The sequence below is a fragment of the Typopeltis vanoorti genome, chromosome 1, assembly GCF_054136105.1.
Source record: "Typopeltis vanoorti isolate ZY-2024b chromosome 1, IOZ_Tvanoo_1.0, whole genome shotgun sequence".
In the NCBI taxonomy this organism is placed as follows: domain Eukaryota; kingdom Metazoa; phylum Arthropoda; class Arachnida; order Uropygi; family Thelyphonidae; genus Typopeltis; species Typopeltis vanoorti.
This window is the reverse complement of record NC_143549.1, coordinates 110,290,032-110,310,746: the sequence shown is the minus strand read 5'-3', so window position 1 is coordinate 110,310,746 and position 20,715 is coordinate 110,290,032. Positions and strand designations below refer to the sequence as shown.

The following is a 20,715-nucleotide window of genomic DNA, read 5'->3' as shown; positions in this document are numbered from 1 at the left end:
CCTTTAACATATAGAAGAAAAATTATAGAAACTTCTTCTTGAGAAGGATTAAGATGAATGCCATAATTATTAATTATTTTATTGATAGTTTTTGCATTATAAATAACCATCAGATAGCTTTTGATAGACAGTTCATTTTTTTTAAGAGGATCATCGAACAAATTTTATGAGTTCTGTCAACTAAAGATTAACTACACTGTATTTCTGACAGGGGTTAAGTAGCATCATGTGAAGTACAAGGGTGGTCTGAAAAGTTCTCAGCCTTGACTATAGATGGCAACACTATCACCATGATTTTTTTTTCTAAGTCGGTACATCTGTAATAAGCATCCATGTGAAATTGCAAGTCATTCTATCAAGTAGTTTGTTATATACAGCTATCTAAAGCAAAAGTGTTGTCTGTATCCCTTGAAATGGATAAAATTGAGTATCATGTGGTATTTATAAAATTCTTTGTAAAAGAAGTTTAATGCCAAACAAAATTCATTCAAAGTTCATAAAAGTTTATGGGCACTCTTCTCCTTTGTTTTCGACATTTAAGAAATGGGCTGCAGAGTTTAAACGTGGCCGTACCAGCCTTGAAGATGATCCACTTGAAGGCCATCCAAAAAGTAACAACACCAGAAATCATTGATCGAGTGCACAATATGGTATTGGATGACCGGCGAGTCAAACTGCATGAAATTGCTGAGAATATAGGCATTTCAAAAGAATGTGTAGGATATATTTTGCATGAAGAATTGCAAATGAAAAACCTTGAAATAAAAAATGAAAGATCAAAAACACACTCGCATGAAAATCTATAAACAGTGCTTGGAGTGTTTTAACACGAATAAAACTGATTTTTTTGTGTCGATTTATTACTATGGATGAGACTTGGATTCACCATTACACCAGAATCCAAACAGCAGTCAAATCAGTGGACAGAAGCCGGTTGTTCAGTGCGAAAGAAGACAGTCAGCTCTATCAGCAGGAAAGGTCATGACATCATTGTTTTGGGATTCTAAAGGCATTTTTTTTATTAATTATCTTGAAAAGGGTAAAACAATAACCAGGGAATATTATTCCGATCTTTTAACCAGACTAGACGTGAGAAAAGACCCAATTTGCAGAAGAAAAAATCATCTTTCATCAGGACAATGCACCTACCCACAAAGCAGTTTTGGCAATGAGAAAATTAAGGCATCTGCACTGTGAATTGTTGGAACATCCACCCTATTCCCCAGATTTGCTCCCTGTGACTTCTATCTCTTCTATCCAAAACTAAAACCCTTCCTCGGTGTCAGCCTTTTTGTTCGAATCAAGAGGTGATTGCAGCTGTAGACGGGTATTTTGCAGATCTTACTGGGAACCACTACAGGGATGTAATAATGGCACTGGAGCATCGCTGGAATAAATGTATTAGTCTTAAGGAAGATTATGTTGGAAAATTAAAAATAATTTTGAAATTATAAATTCGTTTTGTCATTGTTAGGCTGAGAACTTTTCAGACTACCCTTGCAGCATTAATGTGTTTGCCTATTTGAGTTGGTTTTCTGTATACAGAGAACTGTAGACCGCAAGTAGGTTGATGTAGAATGAGAATGTTCAGAAAAGGAAGACAGTTATCGTCTACTTATAGTGTAAATTTGATTCTTGGGTTTACTGAATTAATTTTCTCAAATTCACAAAGATTAAACAAAGAAGCATTCCATACAGTAAAAACATCATCGACATATCTGTACCAAATAGACTTATGCAAAAAAAAAAAAAAAAATTGGAATATGTTGTTCAAAACATTTCATGAAATACTTAGCTAGAGTAGGGGAAATGAGAGATTCCACAGCTGTTCCTTTTATCTGCTTGTACAAGTAAAGCATGTTTGTTTTGACAACTGAAATCCTGAATTAATGACAAAATCAAATAATTTTGCAATATCAGGAGGAAAATTGTTATGTTAGGAATTCAATTGTATCAACCATAGGGATGTTTGTGAAGAGTGAAACACATCAAAACTTAGATCTGTGGGTTGTAAGGATAATTCTGAAATTTTATTCTTGAAATCTGCTGAATTTTTAATGAAAGACTCAGTTTTTTCTTTTGTTCTATCCCATGTTCATAGAAACTGCATCTGCTGCAACCATGTTATTTTGATAATTAAATTTGAATGCCTATTTGAAAAGGAATAATAACACAATTGTCACAAATAATGAAGAAGGTAATACAGTAAAACTTGTTCAAAGCGGAATCACAATTTGAATTTGAATCAAATATATTTTCCACATTAGCCAAGTTTCCGCATTATACAAAATTGCAAAAAAAAAATTAAAATCCATTAAAATCGTATTACATGTACATATTGTTTATGAGTGAAAATCAGCAGCACTGGCTCTTGTAAGTAGGTGATACTTGTAGACCTATGTTATTAAAATAATAGTAGTAATAATATTAACACATTATTAAAGTATTAATGCTCTATTACACTGCACATTACACTTTTCCAATATACAACTCAGTGAGATTTCTTCCACAGATCCAACAAAGAAACTTGTTTCCATTTTTTTGTGATCATGTCTTTTTGAATGCAGTCTTTAACTCTATACAGTATTTCAAGAAGGTGGAAGAGTTTGAATCAATTGCAAACTGCATTACTTCACTGATGCAATGAAGAGCCTGTTCATGTGTACGAATTTTTGTAATATCCTGTTCTCCAGCTGTTTCTTCTCCTCCAACTTCATCCTCCACATCTTTGTTTTGTGTATTTCTTACCGCTAGTAGAGCTGTATGAGATGCAAAGCTGTAATGTGTGGCTAGATGGTCATCACTCCGAACAAAGTTCTCTGTATCACAGGGAACTTTTCCTCGGCAGAGATTGGATATTGCAGCAATGTTTTCACTCGCCTCCTCCAAATTATCTGCCACATCACTTTCCCCAAACCCAGCTTTAGCAAAACACTTTTTTACTGTTTCTGCTTTAATTTTCTTCACTATCAACTCGATCCAATTCACAGCATCCAAAATCGATACAGATCTTTGCTAATGCATAAGAGCTATCAGCTTCTTCTACATTTGAAATCAAAGATTGCATCAGAAATCATCTGTAGTGCGATTTGAATATGTAAATAACACATTCAATCTCTGATAGTGGTCTCTGATAGTTGGCAGCAGTTCTAAAATTTTCTGGTATACTTGTGCATTCACTGAACACCTTTTGTGAAATGCAAGTGACTAACACCATGAAAAAATTATTCTTTTCCACTGATCAGGGGTCCATTTGGTACACTCTTTACACCAATTTAACTGAGCCAATCTCATTTTTTCAGTTGACAAGGGCTTCTTTTTAGGGTGTTCGGTTATCAGTCCCTGTCAAATGAGTCTTCTCCTGACAAGTGCAGAGCTTGCCACAACTCCCATTTGTTCTCTGTCCTGCTGAACCTCTCAGTGCATGTCCTGCCAGTCTCATCTTTCTCTGGATCTCTTGTAACAAAGATCTCTGTGTTCTCATTCTCTGGGACATCAGTATTTGTTACATGTTCTGTCCATGAGATTTTCAGAGCTCTCCTATAGCACCAGATTTCAAAGGCCATTATCTGTTGTCTTACTCTCTTCTTGAATACCCAGGTCTCACTTCCATGTGTGAAAACTGGCCACACTAATGTTCTTATCATTCTTTTCTTTGTCTCAATACCCACAGAACTGAGCAGATCTTTATTTTTCCAGAAGGCATCTTTAGCTATGGCTGTTCTTATTTTTATTTCTTTATCTTGCTTTCCATCTGCAGTAAAGTAGGTGCCTAAATATTTGTATTCTGTTGTATGTTCAATTTTCATATTGTTTATGAATATTTCTGGCTCAGATCTGTTTTCTTTTGAGATTTTCATAAATTTGGTCTTTTTTTTTTTGCATTTATATCTAATCCAAATTCTTTACCTTCTTCAATTAGTCGCTGCAGTAATTTGATTAATTTGTTTCTGTTTTCTGCTATTAGAATGGTATCATAAGCATATCTAAGATTGTTGTATTTTATACCATTGGTACTAATTCCTATTTCTTTGTTTTTCAGTCTTTTTCACCGTTTTACTATAGATATTGAATAAATTTGGTGAAAGGATACGACCTTGTCTAACTTCTTTTTATTTTCACTTCAGAAGTCTGAGTTAAATAGTTGCATTTTCTGTTTGGTGTAAATCATTTTTGTAATCTTAAGTACATGATCTATGTCTAATTTATCTAATATATTGAACATTTTATTATGTTTTATCTGGTCAAAATCTTCTGAAAGTCTGTGAAGCATATGTATATGTTCCTGTTTCTTTCAAGTGATCTTTCTATTAGTATTTTTAGTTCCAGGATAGCATCAATAGTTTCCATTCCTCTTCTGAAGCCTTTCTGTTGTTCACTCAATTCACCAATTAAGGTTCTTTCTATTTCTTTGTTAACAATGGTTAAAATAATTTTAGATGTATGGGGTATTAGGCTCACAGTTTTCTGTAATCCTCGCAATTTTATGCATTATTTTTAATTGAAATTGGTATGCAGATAGATGTTATAAAAATTTCAGGTAATTCTATTGTTTTATAGATGTTTTGAATGGATTCCACCTATTTGGTGTTATTATAGCCAGTCATAGCTTTCAGCAGCTCAGCTGGGATATTATCACATCCAGGGGATTTATTATTAGGAAGATTCTTAATTATGTGTTGTATCTCTTTCTTTCTCACTTAAGGCATGAATCATCAATCATGTTACCATTATCATCATCAGCACAGAGATCTGATAACCCATGTTCCATTTATCTTTTCCTTATCAATGATTATGTTCCCATCTTTGTCCTTGATGTTGTTAGCCTGCGTACGTTTTGCCTTTCCATTAAGTTCCTTCACTTTCAGGAATGCTTCTCTGGTTTTGTTCTTGTTTTGTAAGTCTTCTATCTCAGTGCACCACCTATTTATGCAGTTTTTCTTTCAATCTCCTGCATAACTGTTTGATTCTTTTATCCAATGTTTTATATCTTAATCTTTCTTCTTCATTTGCTCCTCTTTTCCATGTTCTTCTTTCATTGATAAGGTCGATTACTTCTTGTGTTATCCATAGTTTTTTTCCTTTCTTTCTTCATGTTTATTGATATGGTTTTTAGCAGATGTTGTGATAGCTGCTTGTAGTTTATTTTACTGAGAGGGTTCATTTTGCAACTGTGTAAACAGCAGTTCTGAAACATTTTCATTAACTTTTGATTTTACTATTGGATTTTGTAAAAAAATTTATAGTGCATTTTATGACATCAACTTGTTTTTGTTTTATGTACTTTACATATTAATTACATTTTGCTTAATTTTTTCATTGCAGATGATATGATATTTAATCACAATTCAGATCATGTTATTTTACCAAAATTGAGACTATTTCACAGTTTTAATAGCGATACTAAATTTTACCAGATTTTTATTAAATTTCATCCATCAGTTGTCAGAAAATTATAAATTATCTGTTGAAATCATTTTATGCAAATAAAAATGATCTAACTGAAACCAAAAACAAACCTCATGGATATAGTATTATATACATCCTAAATGAAAAATTTTATTCAATTTCATCCATCCACATCAATTATTGCAGTATAAAATTTTGATGGTTTGCCTCTTAATACTTCTAAATTGATTTGATTGAAAAAAGCAAAAACTGGATTTGTTCATCAAATTTTGTAAGGATTTCACGTCCAACTCTCAATCAAATCTATCCAGCCAGAGTCTCAGGACTGACAGATGGATGAACAAAACAAATATAATGGACACCTTTGGGAATTTTGGGAAATGAGAAATGCTAAGTTATTAACCAGAGCATTAATCAGGGATTTTAAAGTTAGCTTTATTAATTCTAGGTGAAGTTTAATCTGATCCTGTTTGTTTTATGCATAAGACAAGCAAGATCAGAAGTTATCTTAGTGGATCCTGCATGTACGATTGAAATATTTTTCTCACTTAGAGGAGGTGTTTAATATTTGCTTAATGAAACAAATATCACTATTATTATCATCATCGTCAAGACACCCATGGAGCCAAAAGATTGTCATGATAGGTCCTCACTATTAAACATATCAATGAAATATCATTCCTTAAACTTGTATGTTATGGAATCGCTACTCTCTCTCTCTCTGAGCTGGTTCATTCCATTTACCTCCACTTTTGATGGAAAGGGAGTGAGAGCAGTTCTCTGCTCTCACTCCCTTTCCATCTATTCATATACTCCTTATACAGCTTCTATGGATGGCGCTTATTTTCTACTAAAATTTCTTGTGTATTAATCTGGTATAATCCTTCACCAACCCATATCTCAATCATATCGTCATGGTCCACCAGTCCTCCAGGAAGCCAAGGACTTGTCAAGGGAGGCTACTTATTGCACCACCTGTCATACTTTCTCTTGAATTCATTCACATGATCTGACTCACCACCTACAATGGTAAGCCATTCCGACCACACTTAGAGCATATCTAGCTCTTGTCTCTTACTTGATTGCATTCATTCTCAACTTTTATGAGTACCTTCTCATTCTCTCCCTATCCTTTATAAAACGAAGAATTCCATCTCTTAGTATTCTGACCCTTTCAGAAGTTTGTAGGTCTATCATATCACTCACTCTTTCTCCTGTTTGCTAGTGTGTGTGTGTGTGTGTGTGTGTGTGTGTGTGCAGTTCACAAATTCTCAATCTTTCTTCACAATCCGCATTACACAGTTCCAATATCATCTTTAACACTTGCTTTTCTACCCTCTCCACTGTATCTGCATCACTGCCAAAACAAGGAGACCAGATCTGCACACAGGAATCCAAATGAGGTCACATCAAAGCCTTGTAAAGAAGCAAAAGGACTTCCTTACCCCTACATATCAGGGTAAGGAAGTCATTTTGTTTCAGCATTGCAGTTATCTCTACATTGTATTTGCAATTTTTTGCTATATGGCCTATGAACTTCAACTTTCTATCTACTAAAATTCTAAGATTCCTGTCCTCATCACTTTCTTCGTGCATAATCCGACCAGTATAAATCTGCCATTATATATCTCATTATACCAAAGGGCATTATTTTATATTTATTAATGCTAAGTTGACAGCCATTATCATGCTGTCACAATTCAAGGTTATTCAAATTATTTGCATTCCTGATTAACCTTATCTTTGCATCATCAGCAAATAGCTGTATGCTTCTTGTCACATCCTTCTCAGTGTCATTAATGTAAAGATTGAATAACAATGAACCAAGAATTCTGATCACTTAGGTACACCACTGGTAACCTTAAACCTTGCAGACTCAGATCCACCATATATGACTTTTTGATATCTGTCAGTCAGCCAACCTCTTATCCATGCCAATATTTTATAATCCATTTCCATATTCTCCAATTTATGCAAGTTTTCCATGCTGTATTCCATCAAAAGCCTTAACAAAATGCAAAAGTGTCATGGTTTATCCATTCCCTTGTCTAACTAAATGGTAGCAACATTATTAAATGTTATTATATAATCACATTCTATAATAACATCATTATTATAGAATGTGATTAAGTTGCTCAAACATGACCTCTCCTTAGTAAACCCATTGCAAACTGTAGATTCTCTGTCAACCATTTGTGTATGCAGTCTCTTACCAACTTTTCCAAAATCATCATTACCACCCTAGAGATGGGTTGTGGTGACTTAATATGCAACAGCTCCGAGTTGTTTCTTCCAGCATAGAGGTAGTATTGATCTCTGTATTGAGTACACCAGGTTTATAACTTTAGTTAAATGAACACTCATTAGTCTCTTCTACATCTTCCATCTGCATACCATCAGCAGTCAGGAAAGTTCTTTCCTATTCATTCTTTCAAAATTTTACTTGCAACATAATGATAGATTTCTTTTGCCTTGTCTTGTGCTTGTGGATCAAGTTTCTTTTCACACTTATATTTAACTTTCTGCACAATAGTTGTAACTCTTCTGGCCTGTGCCTTATAATTTTCATAACTGACTTCATCCTTATTACCTTTCATAACATCATCTTCTTAAAAATTTTTTACTTATTAAGATTTCACTTCTGTGCGATTTATTTTTCAAACTCTATGAACACATTCGAATATTTTCTGTCAGAGAGCTAGAAATTTAGTTAATGAAACTAAAATACTTGAAACTCCAAATTAAATTCTACTACTAATCTTTCTGCAGAAGGCAGACAAATCATCAACAGTTTAAGACCAAAAAGAAACACTTACTGTCATGCTTTTAATCACTGAGAGAGAGAGAGAAGAAAAAATTTTCTTTTCAAATGATTAATATTTCTGCCTTGGGAATGGGCTCTCATGAAAATATCTGATTTCATGTAGGTACTAGCAAAATTAATAATTATTTTCTGAACTTCATTAAATCAAAATTGTTAATTTCTCATGAACAGAATTGAAAAACTGTCAGTTGATTTGCTAAATAAATAGATAAAGTAAGATATGAAGAAAAAAATACATAAGTTATCTATCATTATTTTGTTATTTAGAATATTGTATTAAATATTAATGCTGTTATTGATGTATGTAACTCATAGTGAGTTACAAGCATTGATAAACATATCCTTTCCTCACAGAAGCTCTCATGGTTGACAAGTAAGATTGAAGAAGGGATAATACAGGTTGAGAACTCCATGATGTACCTAATGATTTAATGCAGGAGAAGGAACTTGCTGATATTTTAAAACATTTGGCACCTGATAAGGCTGGAGGTAAAGATGATATATTGCCATTAGTAGTGCTTAAATGTATGTTGAGGTTAATTAAAATACTTCTGATTATTTTTAATGAGGCATCTTCTAATTGGAAATTTGCAAGGATTGTCAGTTCAATAAGAGAGTTGCATATAAAACAATTTTAGGCCAATTAGTCTTATTTGTTATTGTTGTTAACAAAGAACGAAAAGTTAATTATGATTCATATCCAGAACAATATTAGGTATCATTTATTGAGCAAGGCACAGCATGGTTTTGTTATTATTAATTGATTTTTACAAGTCTGCTAAATTTTTATGAAGTGGTCACGAGAGAAATATATGGTAATGGCTATAATGTGGTTTATTTACGTTTCGGCAGTACTTTAATAGTGTTCCTTATGGGAGCTTGCTGATTAAAATGCACCAAATGGGTATTGATGATTAATTAGAGAGTTGGATTTAAAATTATTTAACATATAGATAGATGAAAAAAATTGTTGGAGATAGACTTCTAGGAGTCAGGTGGTTACAAGCAAAGTGCTCCAGGATTTGGTTTAAGTAGCTGTTAACAATTCATGTTCAAATATTAAGCAAAATCTTTCTCCTTGCTGATTATGTAAAACTAGATCATCATATATTCATGTATGAATAGGGAAATATATACAGAAATATTCATATAACAACTCATGGAGATAGTTTATTAAATGAAAGTGAGCCAAGCTCTCTTTTTTTTTTGTGCCAAATTATAAATGTCAGATGGTTCATGTCTTATCTTCAAAAAGAAGCTTTGCTTACATGTCCCAAAACTGGATCAAGTAGTTAATTGTGTTGATGTTCTCATTTCTCTCTCTCTAACATCACCTTAAAATTAGGAAAAGTGGGCAAGGAAGTGGGAATTGGGAAGTTTTCAATAGATACAAATTGAATCGAAGGATTTTGGAAAGAGTGATAACCAAATTTAGGTGTTTTATTTGTTGCCAATTTAAATTAAGGAATTATATTGATACAACTAGTAAAGCTCAGAAGATTGTTGGTTTAATTAAAAGAAGCCTCGATAGTAGGAGGAAAGAACTTATAATACTCTTACATAAGTTGCTGGTCAGACCAGCATTGGATTGCAGCTGTGATCACTGAAATTTTTAATGGATGCTGAAAGAAGTGAAGATAATTAAAGAAGACTCATTGAGCATTTAGAGGAATTGCATCATGATAGTTGTGAGATTTGGTTGATTATCTGTAATTTGATGACCTTAACAGGGGAGGAGGAGAATTAGTTTACAAATAATTCATAAATATATGATTTTCATAGCAGAATTCTACTGCACTTGGCTGAACTAGGCAAAATTAATGAATATATCCAGAGCTAATATTGAACCTTGAAGCAGTGGAAAAGATTCAGAGATGAGGGACCAAGATGGTGAGTAGTCTGTGGAATGTTCCTTATGAAGATAGGTTGAGGGTGTGTGGATTGAAGAAGTTGGTCGACAGGAGAAAAAAAGGGGATATGATAGAAACATTTAAGTTGCTTAAAGGTTGCTTTAGGTTGTGTATGAGTGGAATGGGTTGCCAGAGTCAGTTGTGAGTGCTTTGTCTGTTAATGGGTTCAAGGAAGTATGATAGATTGTGTGGATAGTTTGGGTCTCCCGCAATGAATCTTTGGACTCCATGGAGGAGCTCGTACAATAATAATAATTATTATTATTGTTAACAGTAATAGTTTTTATTGTTAGGATGGAAAATATTGGAATGATCTTCGTGAGATGATTGTGAATTGCTACAGTTGAGATAGCTTTAAAAACAAATTAAAAACTTATGAATGTAGGATAGTTTAAATAAATAATGTTATTTGATCTAAGGATGATTAGTGTGTAATTCTTCTTCTTATATATACCAATTGGAAAGAGAAGGCCAGATAGACCTCAAAAAAGGATATTAGACGGATAAATGAGACCGGAACAGACCAATATATAGTCTATATCTGTAATTAACACTATGATGATGTAATTCTTCTAGCTTATTTAACCTTTCTGTAAGTACCATAGTCTTCCACTCTTTTCTGTATGGCCTTTTCCAATCCAGTCCATCCTTTCTGATGTTATCCTCCTATCATTGCCATAATCCTCCTTGGATCATCTTCCATCAGGTCTCATCTTAAATGCTTATTTAACCCTTCTCTCTTTCTCTCTCTCTCTCCCTTCTCACTGATTCTTTAAACATGTCCAGACTGTCTGCAATCACTGATTCCATTAGTTAATAGAATCCACAAAGTTGGCACAGTTCTTACTTATGTCATCTTCATTCTTCTGTTGTGTTTTATCTGTCATAAGTTCAAAGATTTTTCTAAGGATTTTCAAAGACCTGCAGATGAAAATGAAAATCTTGGTCTGTTATGCTCTAGGTTAATGCTCCAATAGTAGGTCGGCTGATTGTCTTATATATATTTTTATTTTAATTCTGAAGAGAAATGCAGAGAATTTTGGAAGATAAATGATGCAGTGAACAGTAAGATCTATTTGATGCATATATTCTAGGTGTAATTTCATGCTCATTTTATTAATCTTGAGTAATTACTGTTCCCAGAAGGAAGCTGCTTTTTTAAATTTCTGGTTATCAGGAGCAAAAATGGTCATTTTCCTCTTGGTTATTGCTTCTATATACTTTCAAATATTTATTTTTATTCTGACTATTTTGAAATCCTAATTTTTCTGCACCAGTTTTCTGAATTTTATTCTAATGTTTTCATAATTTTTTCCAAGTAGGCAAAAATCATCTGTACATCCTAATGCAGTGACACCCTGCTTGACACCCTTTTGCACATGCTTGGTAAAATGGTAATACTTCAGTATCCTGACTCACCTTCAAGCACCAGCTCCCTTTGTAATTTGATGCACTTGGTGTTGAAATACATGCAGTCATTTATCAAATAGTACATAAGTAGTGTTTGAATTGATTTTTTTTATATATATATATAACCATAAAGTTTGGAAAAAATAAAAGCAAAAAATCAGAGATAAAAAAAAAAGATATAGAATTTCAAGTGTTAAGTCAATTAGAAGCAAGTGAAAGTCAGGTACATCTTTAATCTTAGCAAAGTCTATTATAAGAAAAATTATGAAAAATGTAGACAAAATGAGATCTTCTGTAACTACAACCTCAAAATTTTCAGCAACAAAAGTAACTCATTGAATAAGCCATATTGTAGAAGAAATGAAAAAAAAAAAAATTTTGTATTTCTGTGAATGATCAAACATGCCCTTAAGTCAATTAATAATAATGGAAAAGGCAAGAAACATTTTTACATATATTCAAGAAGAAATAGGAGAAATGCCAGGAATATCAGAGGCTGATTTGATAGATTTAAAAAGTGTGGTATCGCTAGAGAAGTGGCAAGTTTGGACACAAAGGTAGCTTTGTATATTATTATTTGAGACCTCCTGGGAGCCAAGAACTCATTGAGGGAGACTCTACATAACCCAAATCAACTTGTCATATCTTTTCTTAAACTCGTTCACCCTAGATGCACTCACTACTTCAATAGGCAAGCTGTTCCACTCACTCACTGCCTTGTGAGAGAAAAATCTAGCTCTTAACTATGAACAAACTTAACTTCCATGGATGCCCCAATGTTCTCTCCCCACCATATGATCCAGTGATTCTTAACCGGTGGGTCATGGCCCCTTAGGGGGCCACGGAAAATTTATAGAATGTTTCTTGTTTTTAAAATTTTGAAATCTCTTAAAATAATTATGTTTTGCTCCTTATACTTTATTTCAAACTTGTATCATTTTGTATTAGTACTTTGAATTATGCAGTAGTTTCTTTTCTGATGGCGCCACAAGTCAGCTTTTCACTGCTGCAACAATGTAAGTCGTGACATCTGCCTACTGGACGTGTGATAAAGTGATTCTCTGAAGTTTTAAACAATACTGGTACAAATGCATAGAACTGAACGTTATTAAATGTTTCTTAAGTGCAATTACTTCAAAAGTTTCACTTCTGTAATACTGATATGTTATTCTTATAAATATACCCCCTTATAAAATGAGCAAACAAAGAACATTATTTGATTTCCTAAATATGAATACAGTGAAGTTTTTACATAATATTTAAGTAAAGTTGATTTCTGTTTTCTAATTTTTTTGTTGTTATAATCAGAAAGTAAAACCACTATTTTACAAAAATTTAATTATTATTATTATTATGTTACTATAAACTAGGGAGCCACGTCTACTAAAATCTTAAGAACCACTGATATGACCCCTATTTCTCCTGTTAACCAGTCTGTAGTCCACATATTCACAATCTCTCTCTTTTTCTCTCCTCATAATCTAAATTCCATAATCCTGATATAATCTTTCTAATTCTTCTTTATCCCCTTGGAAGCCAGGAGACCAAATCTGTGCAAAGTAGTCCAGGTGTATTCTTGTAAAGAGGCAAAATGGCTTCCTTATTCTTACATATCAAGGTTTGCTTCAACATTGCAATTATCCTCTGCATTGTATTTGCAATTTTTGCTGTGTGATATTTGAACTTCAAATTCCTACCAACGTTACATCAAAATCCCTAGCCTTTTCTGCTTCTTGTAGCATAACCCTGCTAATATAATATGCTGTTGGAAATCTCATGCCAAATTGCATAACTTTACACTTACTAATGTTGAATTGATAACCATTTTCATATGCCCAAATTTCCAACCTATTCAGATCATTCTGTAAGTGTGGATTAGTAACATTCCTGATTGCCCCATCAATCTTTGCATCATCAATAAATAGCTGAAGATCTCTTGGCAGTCTTTTTCCAATATGTATAAATTGAAGAACAGTGTTCCAAGTGAACCCTGGGGGGTATACCACTGGTCGCCTTAAATCTGGCAGATTCACACCCACTGTATATCACTTTTTGATACCTGTCTGTCAACCATCCATTTATCCATGTCAAAAGTTTATATTCCAGACTCGGATATTTTGATAACATGCAATATTTCATGAACTATTCTGAGTTCATTTAATACTCTTCAAAGGCCTTCTTTATGAATGTGAATGCTATCCTATGCTTTTTATTTTAAATCTATAAATGACATATAGATAGGCAATATAATTAGAATTATGTAATTAGGAATTAATATTTTAGTAAGACTGATAAATTAGTATAATCATGATTACATAATTGTTTATAATTTTATAAGTAGTTAGTATACTGTTAATTATTATTGTTACTCAGTAACTTGATGGAGTTTTGACAGTCCTTAAACTCACTGACTCTTTGCATTTTCACCACTTTCTCCAGCAGAGCATTCCATGCTCCTACCACTCTCCACACAAGACACCTGTTTCTTATCATTGGATGAGCATTGGATGTTTTTCTCTTCATTCCCTCATATGCAAAATGTCTCCAGCAGCAATATGGTGAATACCTCTTAGTAGTTTAAATCTTTGTCCTGTCACTCTTCATCTGCCATCCACCAGACTGTAGATTACCTGCCTTCAGTCTATCCTCGTAACCAGCGTTCTGCAGTCCCAATATCATTTTTGTTATTCACCTCTGTACTCTTTCCAGAATTACTTCATCTCTTTCATATCTGGTGGCCAGGTATGAATACAGCAATCTAGATGTTGGCTGATCAAGGCCTTATAAAATTGAGCCTGTCATCCTCTTATCTTTGCTTGTCAGTTCTCTCAGTATTGCAGCAATCTGAGGGTTGTCTTTTATGACCTTTGCAGCATATCTCTGAACTTCAAATTTCTATCCATCATCACACCAAGATCGCTTGCTTTCTTCACTGATGTCCAAAACCTAAGGATGAACACTATTTCTGAAGATTACAACCACAAATTCAGACAGATCAGCATGTGGCAATTTGTATAACCAATGCTTTTGAGTAGAAGGTGGGTACACATTCAAATTTTTGAATTGCGCACGCAAAGAGGTCACATGGTAGCACTCAACAGGATAAAAGAAATAAGCAAATTGTGTTTGAAGGAAGCTCTTTTCTTGAAGGAATAAAGTTGCAAACTTGGATGTCTTGTAATGTCTCAAAGACATAATCTAGATGATATCACATGAGAAAGAATTATTGGAAAGCTTGAAGAAGGCCGCAGAATTACTGATATTGCGAGAAAGTTTGAATTCTCACATAGCATTGTATTCAGCCTCTGGGCAGTGTTTCAAATCACTGGAATGTGTTCCAGACGTTTGCTAAGAGGTTACCCTCGCTCTACCATAGAGCATGAAGATAGATTTTTGGTTATAACAGCAATATGCACCATGGCAGGTCAACTTGTAAGTTGGCTCCATTCAAGCACGGTATGTGGATATTTCGACAAACTGTGGCGAGATGTCTACAACAAATAGACCTATAAGCCCAAAGCCTGCAATTTGCATCCCTTTATCCACAGCTCATCATAGAGCACGTTTTCAATGATGTTGTATCTATAAAAATTGGACATGACTACCAATGGACTAATGTACTTTTTACATATGAGAGTTGTTTTAGTGTTTCCTCTGATTCTAGACGACACTTGATCTGGCATGAAAGTGGTACTGCTTACCAAAGGGATAGATACAGCGGTGCCGGGGTCACAGTGTGGCGAAGCATTATGCTCTGAGTTACAAGTGCTGGAAAAAGGAACTATGACTGTGGAACAATATTGCAATAAAGTCCTTCAATGTCATGTTCGATTGTTCCATGATACTGTAGGTGAAGAATTCATTTTTATGGATGACAATGCCACACCTCATCATACAGGAGCAGTGGAGATATTTCTGAAGACCGATGATATCAATCGAATCCTGTGGCCAGCAGCCTCCCTATATCTCAACTCCATGGAACATGTTTGGGACACAATAGGAAGATGCATTGCTGCTTGAAATTCCCCTCCAAGAAATAAACAAGGCCTTATCCTTGCTCTGAAAGAGAGTGGGCCAGTTTTCCTCAAGAAAACTGAATCACTTAGTGCTAAGCATGGTACAACATTGTGAGAGCTGCATCACAGTTCAGGGCAGACATATTCCATATTGAAATAGCTCTCTGCATAGTTTTCTGTAAGCATTTGATATTAATTCCTTGACTACATCCTTAGAGAATTTGTAACTTTTGCCAAAAACATATTAAAATTTAATTTATATGAAAAATGGTGAATTATATTACATTTTTGTGTAATATAATTCATTAATATGCTGGCAATAAATTCATGTCCACATTTTGCTGTAGTCATGAAAATTTTTTCATATACAGTTAAAAATGTAGTTCATCCTTGGCGTTTGAATGCCAGTGTAATATAGTATAGGTCAAAGAGAATATATAGCCTCCTACATGTGGATCCCAAATTTCAAAATCTTACATTTAGCAGTGTTAAATTGATATCTTCATTCATTTATCCACGTTTCTTATTCAAATCTTGAAGAGCAACAACAGGATAATTATTATTAATCACTCTTCCAATCTTCACATTATCTGCAAACAACTAAATATCTCCCTGCATCCAGTGGCAATATTTGGCATAAATGTTGAATAGTCCCTGTACCGAATCTTGTGGAATGTTATTTATAACATTCCTTTTCCCACTACTGCTCCCTATACATAACACTCTGATATCAGAAAGTCAATTTTCAGTCCACTAATATGATATCTAAAACCCATACATTGCAACTTAAATATCAGCTGTGATTCACTGTTAAATCCAGAAGAATGACAATGTATGCCTTTCCCCCATCATCCACTCTTTATTACTAAAACAGATCATGCTGACCTTCATAAAACACATTATCCGCATCTGTCCATTCTAATTTGTGAGCTCTTGCTTATATTTTTAAAATCTAAATAATCACAGAAGAAACGAAGTGATCAATATTTGAAACCTCCCATCTACCATCACCTTTATGTAGTAGAACTATCTTATCTTCCTTCCACTCCTTAGGAATGGAAGGAAGATAAGATTAAATAGCTGGGTCAGTAACACACGGTAGTCAGTTCCTTAGCGTATTTCCTTAAAACCTGTTGAGATCTCATCCATTCACACTGCCTTACTGAGAGTTCTAAACCATTTCACTTCTAAACCATTCCTTCAATCTCCTCCCTGTTCCTCCAGAAATAAAATCTGTTTTACTAGCATCTCTCCTATGTCACTGTAGCGCCACCTGACTTCTATCTCTGCCCCACAAAGTCAGCTAGCTAAGCTTAGCTCTGGGTCGGGATGAAGATGATGTTTGCTGCAAAGTGCATATAAACTCTTCTGTGGTGAAAACCTGAACCCATTTGCAAGCCCCATGGGTAAAGGTGGTAAGTGGATTGCTGCAGCTGTCTTTCAGTGTGAAGGTCATATTGGTTTTCTTTACTTGACCAATATGAAAATAAATGAATGGGCAAATAATCTTATGGGACAGATACAACTTATTGGATACAATCTCTCCTTATTGGATACATAAGGAAAGAACTCCTTGGGATTCTTGGATTGCAATGCTGGTTTTCTCTCATTTCTAACCCCCACCCTTCACTTTGGTATAATAGTCACCTTCCTGGCTTGATCTCATATTCTTCAACTTTTCTTCTCTTTATATTTTTTATATAGCCTCTTTTTCATCTGCAATTCTTCTGATTTCTCTAGTCATCCATTTTACTCCAATTGAGTATGTTTTTTGCTTGAGGTTTGCAATTTGCCAAGATTCGTCATGGGAAACCCTATATTGAACACAGTAGCCATTATTCACACAGTACCTATTATACTTCTTAAACTTGTTCACAGATGAAGCAATCAAAACCACCTCTGGCTGTGCATTCAGCCCATTCACCACCCTACAAGCAAAAAAAATGTAGTCCTTGACATCCTTGTTAACCACACTCTTCTGACCAGGGGTGACACCTCCTTCCTCGTTTTCTCTCTCTCTCTTCCTGCACTGTACTGAAAAAAGTCACCAGTGTCAATCCTATAAAATTCCTTTAATAACTTATATGCTTCTATCATATCTCTTCTCTTAGGCCTATCAGCTAGTTTTTAGAGCCGACAGACTATCTATTCTCATGGGAAACATTTAACAGAACTGCCACAATCTTTGTCATTCTCTTCTGAATCCTCTCCACCACTTCTTCATCACCAAGGAATCCAGGCAACCAGATCTGTGCCCAGTAGTCCAGATGTGGTCTTATTATTAATTATTATAAAGCGGAACAATAACATTCCTATTCCTGCTTGTTCAACAATCATGTAATTCGATGTATTTTGGCCATTTCTGCTAATAAATATTCCTTAACTAGCTCCCATGTGCTATTGTTCTCTTTCTTCAAATTCGTCTATTTGTTACATCTTTGTTATAATAATCTACTTTATAATTCCATATAGATTCATTTTTTCCTTGTCAGCCTGTTTGAGTGGTTAGTGTATCTGCTCCTCCAGCCAAGAGGCTTTGGGTTCAAATCCTGCCAGGGGAATGGATGTTTGTGATTGTCCTTACTAACTGTTTACTATGTCCTGGCACAGTATGACCCTTGATTTCTGTGCCATGATTAAAACTAACTAACTAACTAACCTTCTTCCTTGGTACTTCTGCATTCCTGTTCGTCCTCTGAATACTGTGACCAAATCCAAAACTCTTGATTCTCCTGTTTCATCCACCATATGCTACTTAAGACATTTGTCCCTCAATTTGAGAAATCCAGTTCTATTTTCTACTATATGCTCATTGCTCTAGTTAGCATCCCCCATAATTATTAACTAATTTTACACTTGCCAGATTAATTTGCTTAAACATTTCTTGCTCATCATTTCCCAGCCTGTTGAAAAATCCTACTAAATATACTGTCCTGTTCATCCTTACTGTATGCCACATGTTCTCAAAGTTGTTTCCTTCCTGATTCTGCATCCTTAGAGGGCTCAAGTCATTATTTGTAACACATCAACCTGTTAACTCTTTTGCTGAAATATATTATTCCCTCAAATTCTATTCATGTCAGGAGATCATTTTCTGTCTAGCAGATTTTGCTGATACCAACAATTTTTTGACAGGCTGAGTCTGTCAAACTTATTTAGACCAGAAACTTATTCCCTTGTCCCTAATACTTATGTCATTTGTATAGTTTGTATTTTGTATAATTGTATATTTGGCATTTGACTGGCCTAGTTGGCTGAGTGGTTAGTGTATCCATTCTCCAACTAACAGGATGTGGGTTTGAATTCCTCTATGGCATGGATGTTTGCAGTTGTCATTAGGTGGAAGCTGAATTGCATCTCCAGGTATGAGACCACTGCCCTGATTATTGGAGGCCTGAAGTGGCTTGAAAAAGGTCCATGTTTGGTCTCTAGAGCAGCATTTCTGGACTTTATAAAAAAATACAAAAATATATATAAAATGTTTAAGTTAAGGGATATTACATCCCATATAGTTTCTTAGCCGAATAAGAAACTCAAAGAGTTTCATGCCGAATATAGTAGAAACTATATAAAGTTCGGCGATTCCAAGCGTAAGCAGATACCTGGATACTGCAGCACTGATCCCAAAGGGTAGTGCAAGCTGGGGCAACTCGTGGTAGAAGTGGAGCAAGCTCCGATCACTATTCTTGATATTTGCCCATAATGTGAACTTAGCTCCTAGGAACTGTATTTTTGTTCACATTATGAGAGAGGTCACTACCCATTATGAGAGAGGTCACTACCTATGGGTAGTGACCTCTCTCATAATGTAGTGACCATAGGTAGTGACCTCTGTAATGTAACCTCTGGGATGTAATATCCCTTAACTTAAACAAGTTATATGTCACCGAATCGAAGCCTTTGGCTCTTCACATATCTAATATATATAAAATAATAACCATGAAAAAAAAAAATCCTTAGGTTTCCCATGGTATAAAGATACTATAGATTTTCAAATAAACCTTTCATGGGTGCAACTGTCATAAAAAAAATATAGAGAAACCAGTGCATTATCAGTATTCCTATATCTATTATTACTCTCTGGCTCCATTAGCTCTGCAACTTACTATACAATGTTTCAAACTGCTGTCTCTGCATGAAACCATCCTGGCTACTTTCCACCTGGCAACTTTTGTTTTCTTGTTCATACACTCCTGCTTGCCCATAGAAAAACCATATCTCTAAATTCTTGTCATGTGTTAAATTCAATCCATCTCTGCTGCAGCTTCTCTTCTATCCTCATATGCACTGTAAGCATCCATGTAATCCAGACCACTTTTAGAATAACTATGAATTATGTTGATTTTGTTATTATTACTGTTGATTATGATAAATTTTACATGAAGTAATATTAATATAATAGTAAGTGATTAACTGGGTCAGGAGTCGATCTTTTTTGTACTTTCAAGCCATGTATTTGCCTATCTGCTGTGTGCCAAAGCAAAATATTGTTCTTAATAATTTAATAACTGTAATTATACTTAAATGTTTATTACTTCTTCTAAACAGAAACATGATCAAATTAGCCAGCTGGCAAATACATTAGCATAGTTTGTGGTTTTCAGAAAAGATATGACAGGCTGCATAAAATAGCAGATGGACTGTGCAAGCCCATCGGTCTACAAATTTTTCACAACTGAACTAAGTAGTGATTAATATGATTAGCACTATATTATTTCTTTTATTGTTATTATAAAGGATGAAAAGCAAAGCGATTAGCATTCTGCTAGCTGTTGAACAGGTTGATTTTGCTACTAATAGTATTAATTATTGTTGATTTATTGACATTTAATATCCATTAAGAGACTAAATGGCCGGCCTGGTTGGCTGCATAGTTAGTGTATCCACTCTCCAGCCAAAAGGCTGTGGGTTCAAATCCTGCCTTGGGCATGGATGTTTGTGATTGTCTGTGGAAATACTGGTGGTGGTGGTTGACGATAGATGGCATTGGTGTAGTTGCAGCTAGTTGTAATGTAGTTGGTGGATTGAGTGCTGGAGATAGAGCTGTAGAGTAGGTGCCCTCCCTCGATGAGTCTGTGGACTCCCTGGAGGTGTCATGTAATAATAATAATAATAAATATTTAATAAGCAGGAGCATATATTCTGG

At 34.5% G+C, this 20,715-nt stretch overlaps 1 protein-coding gene across 3 annotated transcripts in view; it reads left to right on the top strand.

The window, feature by feature from the left end:
• Nucleotides 1-20,715, top strand: part of LOC150110309 (dynein axonemal heavy chain 12-like) — a 213,866-nt gene that overhangs the window by 79,855 nt on the left and 113,296 nt on the right. The window contains exon 2 of one of the 3 annotated variants that reach the window (XM_090392781.1): nt 8,588-8,722. The exons of the other annotated variants lie outside the window; for them this stretch is intronic. Within the exon in view, the coding sequence (XP_090248907.1) occupies nt 8,665-8,722 (58 nt within the window). The 5' untranslated portion in view covers nt 8,588-8,664. The remainder of the gene's footprint in view (nt 1-8,587; nt 8,723-20,715) is intronic. 3 annotated transcript variants of the gene reach the window in all.